General features: G+C 35.5%; 1 protein-coding gene across 3 annotated transcripts in view; it reads right to left on the bottom strand.

The window, feature by feature from the left end:
* Window positions 1-759: 759 nt before the first annotated feature.
* The window catches only part of LOC107570007 (proteolipid protein 2-like), a 12,954-nt gene continuing 4,726 nt past the window's right edge, over window positions 760-8,987 (bottom strand). Inside the window, exons 2-6 of one of the 3 annotated variants that reach the window (XM_016256202.1) lie at window positions 6,142-6,297; window positions 5,946-6,044; window positions 5,745-5,804; window positions 3,783-3,819; window positions 760-2,519 (exon numbers count right to left, since the gene is read on the bottom strand). In XM_016256202.1, coding sequence (XP_016111688.1) covers window positions 2,506-2,519; window positions 3,783-3,819; window positions 5,745-5,804; window positions 5,946-6,044; window positions 6,142-6,297 — 366 coding nt within the window. In that variant the 3' untranslated portion in view covers window positions 760-2,505. The other 2 variants (XM_016256201.1, XM_016256203.1) reach the window with 2 other exon arrangements.

The raw sequence follows: 8,987 nt of genomic DNA, 5'->3' as shown, positions 1-8,987 counted from the left end.
CTATCTATCTATCTATCTATCTATCTGTCTGTGTGTCTATCTATCTATCCATCCATCCATCCATCTATCTATCTATCTTTGTCTGTTGATCTATCTGTCTATCTATCTATCTATCTATCTGTCTATCTATCCATCTATCTGTCTGTGTGTCTATCTATCTATCCATCCATCCATCCATCTATCTCTGTCTGTTGATCTATCTGTCTATCTATCTATCTATCTAATAATATTGTGACGTAAAGTTCATAACTTGTTTTGCTACATGGGCTACTTACAGTATACAGCCAGATCATTCATTTTTGAATGGAGAAGTTATTTGAAAATGAACAAATCGTCTGGTTATTTACCTTTATGAAGTTGCAAACAGTGAAATATTAAAATATCAGAATGCTCCCTCAGTTTTATCAATAACTTTTTTGTAAATTGTTGATTTTTTGTATGTACATCATTACATATTATTCATTGGTAATTTTATATATTTAAAATTAGTTATAGACCTACCTAAAATTTTCATCAGCCATTACTTCAGTCTGCTAAGAAACTGTTACATGAACTGTTGTATGTGAAGAGTAGCCTATATCGAAATAATTAAGACTTTAGATTTTCTTCTAGAAACCATTGCTTTAGAAAACAAAAAATCATTCTTAACTTTTCGCCATTTATTTATTTAATGCATTAATTAATTCATTACATAATAAAACTAATATATAAATCAGTTTCTTAAAAACCCAAGACTTAACTCTTTAAAAAAAAGTCTCTAGTGAATGTAGATGCTGCCATCTAGTGACAAATATTCAAGTCACCTGGAATAATCAACCGTCTATCCTTGAATACAGCAAAACTCTTTTTTTATGTTAAATGTAAAAAAAATTGTCATGCAAATATTTTTAATATGAAGTAAATTTGTGATATTATTTGCAGTCTAAATGATTGGTTTCACGCCAGCAGGTCTTCAGTGAGGTGCAAGGGCACACACTTGTAGCAGCTCAACACGTTGTAACAGCCTTTTATTAAATGTTATCCAAATACCAGCCACATCTGTTAGAAAGAGACAAATTCTGCAGAATTATTTCCACGTGCTGTACTTGTAAAACCAAAAACATCCAATAAACTGTTTCTTTAAAAGTGTCCGTTTAAAAAGAGCAGAACATCCTGAGTTTATCATTTTTTACAGAACCATCTCACAAATAAATGCTTTCAGGAAGTCATTGGAGTGGAGCTGAGGTTGCAAAAACAATACAGACATGAGAGGAAAAACCAGGCAGTCTTCGTACATTGGAATATATAATTCATAAATGGTTACAACAATTGAAACATGTTATAAATGGATAAAAAAAAGCAGGCCAAATTATTGAGTCTTACTAAAACTGCAGATTTATGAATCTCTGACTTAGACAAGCGTCTGACAGCACGTTTGAATAACTAAATACTTCTGAATAATCTCTTTTAATGCACGTCAAAAAAAAGTCTTACTATACAGTTGAGCGAACAGATATTTATTCATAATATTTTCTTGGGAAATCATGAATGCTGACAAACTGCGAGTGCTATTTTAGTATGTCTTACTCTACATTCCTCATTAGGGTTGAACTATAGAGGCTGTAAATGAAGATATATTAATATATGTGATCAGTTCATTATTAGAATCATAACAAAAAATACTTATGGCATTAAGATACTGAGCAACTCTTGAGGTAACAGGTTTAATGGCAATGAATGAAAATGAACATATTGTACCAAACACATGGACATTAGAACTTTTTGCAGTACAAATCTGTGCAACCATGGAATATATTAGGGTTGAGATTCATTTCTTTTCAGTTTAAAGAAAGAGAAAATCCCTTTAAATGTGTGACTTTTTCTTGACCGCACCTGAGTTGGATATATCCGTCTCAAATCCTGTTTGATTAACCTTATACAACTAACTTATTTTAAGCACAAAACACAAGAACGATCAATAGTTGATCAATAGAATTTAGCTTCAGTTACGAATTACACTGAAATTTTACCCCATAACAAACGTATGCAACCTTCATGCTTTATCATAAAAAAACAGCACCAGACTGAATTAAATCAAGTTTCCAACACAACTTATTAATAATGACTTTGTTTAAAATCACTTGGTCAAAATGTGTCTTTGTCTATTAAAGAATGAGAAGACGGACTGACTTTGAATCTCTTTTGTAAATTGTATACAAATCGTCAGTTTTATCTGATGATTTTATTAGCCCTATCTCTTATTAAATGTTGTGATAGTGCTTTTGTAACCACTAAAGCAAACAAATAAATTGTGGTAACAAAAGCCGCCTGACCAAGATGACGGTAATGGATCCCTTTATACATAAACCTCTTGTGTTGTGTAAAGTTTTGTCCCTTTTGCATGCCTCTGGTCTTCATCTCTCATGGTAACTTTGCGATAACTCTCAGGAATTCATTCCTTTTGCCATTTTTAGACTTGTCCTCCATGTTTTGGTGGCTGTTAATGGTGTAGTGAGGAAAGTAGATTCAAACTGTGTCATCTGTTAAAAAATAAAGAGAGAAAACAAAAAGGGAGACGCAAAATAAATAAGTGGGGAATAGTTAGTCAGGTTAAGTTGTTATAGTTACACAGCATTAAGAGCGGACGTGTACAACGGCATAGCTTTCGCTGAGATACCAGTGTTGCCACTGGCATCTCTGTCAGAATAACTGTTTGGCTCAAATGCCAAATGTCAGTCGTAAACATCCCACAGACGGCCTTCAGCGACCTGTTCAAAGAGAGTTACAACACGTGTCACCTCCAGTTCAAATCAAACCTGTCTTTATGATGCAAAAACAAACCTCATTGATTCCCATGCATTAAGCAAGTATGTTTGAGCTTCTGTTATATGCATTTGTCAATCTTTATCTGTGAGTGAAAGCCTAAATTAAATCTGTACATCAGTTAAAATGATCATGTCTCTAGGTTTTGGTGTAATGGACTTTCAGTGGAGGGACAGAAAACTCTCAGGTTTCATTGAAAATGTATTTTCATTTCATTTCATTTCATTCACAGTTTGCAAACCACTGCTTCTGGCTACAATATGAGTCCTCTATCTACAATACTGCTTTTTCCAGTGAAAGAGTCATCTCATCTGAATCAGGTGAGAAATATGCTCCAATCAAGCACCGTTTACAAGTGAAAACTGTCCAAAACAATTCTAAAGAAACATGCCAGTTGATTTTGATGTGAAAGGACAACAGTTGATGGATGTATTTTAAAGGAGGAAGCGTTATTATGGACTGATATTTTGGCCACAAGCAATGGTTTAAAGTTCAAACGCTTTAATGATGTGTTTGTTTCTTACAAACACACAGCTTTTGGCTTCACAAGACACAGTGGTAAAAACTGTATAGCCTGAATGCTTTGGATAAAAGCATCTGCTAAATGCATTAATTATTTAATTATTATTAAATTAATTATTTAAGACATTAACTGATGGACTGGAGTGGTGTAGATTATTGTGATGTTTTTATCAGCTGTTTGGACTCTCATTCTGACGGCACTCATTCACTGCAGAGCATCCATTGGTGATAAAAAAAAGAAACTAATCTACATCTTGGATGGTCTGAGGGTGAGTACATTTTCAGCAAATTTTCATTTTTGGAGAGCTGACACAGTATAGCCACAAAAAATCTGCTGACGCCTGATTTGATATTTGATATCGAATGCAATGGCATTTAAATGAGGTTTAAGTGTCCAAATAACTTTTGAGGCCAGTGAACTTTCTAACATGTTTTAATAAATGAATGTGTTCATGCACCTGTGGGAGCAGCTGTATGCTGTCTGCCGCTCTTGATGTCCAAGAAAATCGTGTAGGAATCATAAGCAAACAAGATCGTTTTAGGGGGGCGTGGCAGAGTCTTAACTTTGATAAAGAATATCTCTTTGGTTTTGAGACTTTAGTCTTTGCAACTTCAGGGATCTTATCTATGCACAATCAGCTTGTAACACTCCAAAGAGAAAGGAAAACTTGAAATCGCATCATATGACCCCTTTAAAGGAACAAATGGATGGCATCTGTTGATGTGTTGTCAGTTAACACATCCCTCAGTTTGTAAAAACAAACAAAAATCTAACGGAAGTGCTTTACTGTACACATGGTTTTTGTTTATGCAGACTGAAGCACTGAAGTATTAACTTGTACTAAACCTAGAATGTTACTGTAAGACAAGATTCTTTTTCATATGTAGATAGCTCAAAAATGTAATAACATTGAAATTTAAACTTATGAGATTTTTTTTTGACCATGCTGGTGAGCAGCAGCGATTTTCCCACTTAAAGGAAAAACATCTTGGAATTCAATGCAATTTAATACAATAATAAAAAGCAATACAACTATGAAGTAAACAATTATTAATTAGACATGTATCTACCTATAAATAAATCTGACTTGTATATTAATTCCTCCACATATTCATCATAAAATATCACCTCTCTTTTAGAATGGTTAATTGGGGTTCAAAATGTTTTTAAGGTCTCAATAATTTGTTTTATGAAATTAGCCATGTTCCTTCTGTGCATACTGTCCATACAATGGCCCTATAAAGAATTAGGATACATAAAATATATGAATGTCACTGCATTAGATAAAATATCAAAGCAAGGAGCTTTTATTTCATAGAAAGATGGAAGAACACGTTTCAGGTCAAACATTTCACAACAAGAAATGTTTCGATTAGGTATTGAAATATTAGAAATACTGAACATGAAGAGATAAAGTGGTTACTCCACTAGGACCCCTGTGTAAACTTAAAGGAATAGTTCACAACAATGGATGCTCTGCAGTGAATGGGTGCCGTCAGAATGAGAGTCCAAACAGCTGATAAAAACATCACAAAAATCCACAAGTAATCCACACCACTCCAGTCTATCAGTTAACATCTTGTGTAGCCAAAAGCTGCATTTTTGTAAGAAACAAACCCATCAAGACGTATTTAACTTCAAACCACTGCTTCTGGCTACAATATGAGTCCTCTATCTACAATACTGCTTTTTCCAGTGAAAGAGTCATCTCATCTGAATCAGGTGAGAAATATGCTCCAATCAAGCACCGTTTACAAGTGAAAACTGTCCAAAACAATTCTAAAGAAACATGCCAGTTGATTTTGATGTGAAAGGACAACAGTTGATGGATGTATTTTAAAGGAGGAAGCGTTATTATGGACTGATATTTTGGCCACAAGCAATGGTTTAAAGTTCAAACGCTTTAATGATGTGTTTGTTTCTTACAAACACACAGCTTTTGGCTTCACAAGACACAGTGGTAAAAAATGTATAGCCTGAATGCTTTGGATAAAAGCATCTGCTAAATGCATTAATTATTTAATTATTATTAAATTAATTATTTAAGACATTAACTGATGGACTGGAGTGGTGTGGATTATTGTGATGTTTTTATCAGCTGTTTGGACTCTCATTCTGACGGCACTCATTCACTGCAGAGCATCCATTGGTGATAAAAAAAAGAAACTAATCTACATCTTGGATGGTCTGAGGGTGAGTACATTTTCAGCAAATTTTCATTTTTGGAGAGCTGACACAGTATAGCCACAAAAAATCTGCTGACGCCTGATTTGATATTTGATATCGAATGCAATGGCATTTAAATGAGGTTTAAGTGTCCAAATAACTTTTGAGGCCAGTGAACTTTCTAACATGTTTTAATAAATGAATGTGTTCATGCACCTGTGGGAGCAGCTGTATGCTGTCTGCCGCTCTTGATGTCCAAGAAAATCGTGTAGGAATCATAAGCAAACAAGATCCCAGCCACCAGACCGAACACCTGCGAGAAAAAGTGAGCGTTATTATGAACAGATGCCAGTAGTGCAAAATTCAGAGGAGGATATAAAGCACTAATAGATCCGATTTGATCATAAAGAAATAAATATAGCATGCATGTGATGCTGAACGTTGGATGTCTCACCCCGCCAGCGATGCGAGCCCCGTCCCCAGATCCGCCGATCACACAGATCAGAGAGGTTATGAGATAAAGTGCTGCACCGATTACAGCGCGGATGAGATCCTGAAGGGACAATCAGAGAAAATTAAAGCGTGTAAAACTCGCCACCGCAATGCTAGGCTGGACCACGATGCAAGAGTGTGAGTGAATTCATACTCACGCTCCAGAGCCAGTTCACCACCAGGAACTGTTTGTCCAGCTCCATCATGAAGACAACGAAGAAGATGATGGCAAAGACCATCTCACAGATGGCGACCGCTGAATACCCGCCATACATTGACGCGGCGTAACAGATAAGGATGATGAAACTGAGGAGCTACAGAAAACAGACAGACATGCAGTTTAACAACCTAAAAGAAACTCGATTGCATCAGTGTAGAAGTGTGTGAACGTGGTTTTGATCGGGGGTCAAGGTTTAGCTGGTTAGCATTAGCAGTTAGCCCTTGCTGATAGATACCATATTTATACAGTTCTGCATGTTTCTCTATTGCAATATTATTATTGTTAATGTCACAATAAAAGGGAAGAAGTGACAGATCTTGGCAATACTTTAGTTTAAAGTCCAATTCTCACTGCCAACTAGTTGTTTATTAGCATGCATATTACTAGCATATTGGCTGTTTATTAGTACTTATAAAGCACATAGTAATGCCTTATTCTGCATGACATCCCTCAATCCGACCCCATACCTAAACTTAACAGCTAACTTACTATCAATAAGCAGCAAATTAGGAGTTTATTGAGGCAAAAGTCATAGCTAATAGTGAGAATTGGTCCCCAAACTAAAGTGAGACCCATATCTTTTTCTGTATTCCATATCTTCTGTTGATTGTGCAGGAACAAGTTTAAGCTGATTGATTGGAGATCGACACCAGAGAGAAGTTTGTCATTTTATTATAAGAATACTTTTGGGAGTACATGACTATTATGAACGTCTAATCAAATCAGCCCATAAACTCAAACACTGCGCCGCTGGGATCTAAACAAACACTGCTGGCAACAATTAGGAAACATCAGTGGACATTAATCTGTGACTCATGGTTTGATTGTAAAGAATGACAAGTATGCAGATTGAAATAAGATTACAGAGTTTTCAACATGCTTACATTTTAAGCCTACTGACAAACCTAATGAAACATTAAATTAATTTAAAGGGGAAAAAAAGTAACCAGATTTCAGATTTCGTATATTTCTTTCATACTTGTTTGAAGGACAGTACAGGTGTTCTTGCATGGTTCAGTTCATCTTGAAGTGTTACGTTGCCATGGTTTGTGGTGGTGTTAATGATTTGTACACATGCCACTGTGAAACACCTGTGGCTTGTGTTTGCAATGATCTGCTGCCACAGTAACAACTGATAAAACACAAAGTAAGACTGTTTTCTCAAACAGGAAGATTCTCAATGTGTTAGGAGGCAAGTTTCCTGTTTTCTGTCACTTGGGGAAACAACAAAATCATGCTACCATGGCAATATCTACCATAAATAATAAATGAAACATGATTTTCTAAATGCAAGTTATTGATCTTAATGTAACGATTCACGGTTTCCCCGCCAGCGTTATAGGGTTAGTTGCCAGTCACCGCCAGCATTTTTGATCATTTTAAACAATATTTCATGGCCCCCAGAATATTTTTTGTATAAATATCTGAACATACATCAAAATAAAGATCAGAGCATCTACTTAAAAAAAAAAAATAATAATCTGTTTTATTCCAGCTTCAAAGCATTCTTTTTTTTTTTTTTTATCAAATACTACATCTGGATCATATTCAGCTTTTAAGAATATTTAGATCATGGAAATTAAGTAACAAAATATTAGATACCTTAAAAAACCTGAATAAATAGTAAATAAACATTTTCTAACAAAAAGTGCAAAGTAAGTAGAAAAAAAGAAAAATGCACAAATAACTTGTATGGAGATTTTTCCATCTACAGATTTTCCCTGACCTTCTTTTCTCTGTAAATTAACTAGCAACTCATGACTACACCACGTTATGTACGAGAAGCTGCAAAATACACTGGCGCAAGTGGAATGTACAAAACATGGTGACATTAATTTTTAAGTAAATATAATGGGCGATATGTTGCATCAACAAAAATGATTTAAGTCATGTACATATATTGTGCGATAAGTTGATATATTGATTATTGCGACAGGCCTAGTATTACATGTTATATTTGTCACTGTGTCACTTCAGGGTTTGTGTCATGTATTACTGAAACACAAATCCACTGACTGGAAATATAAATACTATTGCAATCTTTTGGAAATTAAGTGTTTTAACCACACAAACAGCACATGAGCTCATTTTCACCTCAATTTGACCAAAACAGCAACAGAATGCAGTTCTTTTCTGAGGCGCAAAATGAACTGAGAAGTGGTGTTTCAGAGTGTTTGTTTAAAGTGCCCCTATTATGCCATTTTTAAGGTTGCTAATATTGTTTTATGAGTCTCCTAAAACAGGTTTACATGCATGCAAGGTCAGAAAACACGTTGGTTTTCTCCAAAAATAGATTTAATTTGACCTAATTTCTAAATGATTCGTAAACGACTCGTGCGAAGCAGTTCAAAGAATCAGTCTCTCTAAACCCCTCCTTTCCGTGAGCCCTCACTGCTGTGATTGGTCAGATGGCGCAGTCCTTTGTGATTGGTCCAGAGCCGTAGAGAGATTGGCTCTGGATTGGTCTACCGCGAACAGCGCGTGTCGGAAACGAAACATTGCCATGACGGAATGACAGCCCTGGAGACTTGTCAGTACGTAGAAAAGATGGTATGGATTGTACCTTACCAAATCAAGCCGGAGTCTGATGCTGAAACGGTTGAACTGGCTGATCGACAAGAGACTGATTCGCAAGCAGGACTGGAGCAGGACGTTTCTCCGTGGTAAGTGTCAAGTGTTAACAAGTTTGTGGTAATTATAAGATGCGATAAAACAAATTTACTCTCACAGCGAAGGATACAGCGTCTTCTAGACATGATGTTAACCACACAGAAATTTTACTGT

The sequence above is a fragment of the Sinocyclocheilus grahami genome, unplaced genomic scaffold (assembly GCF_001515645.1).
Source record: "Sinocyclocheilus grahami isolate Dianchi unplaced genomic scaffold, SAMN03320097.WGS_v1.1 scaffold1402.1, whole genome shotgun sequence".
In the NCBI taxonomy this organism is placed as follows: domain Eukaryota; kingdom Metazoa; phylum Chordata; class Actinopteri; order Cypriniformes; family Cyprinidae; genus Sinocyclocheilus; species Sinocyclocheilus grahami.
The sequence above is the reverse complement of the archived record's forward strand: the minus strand, read 5'-3'. Positions and strand labels throughout refer to the sequence as shown.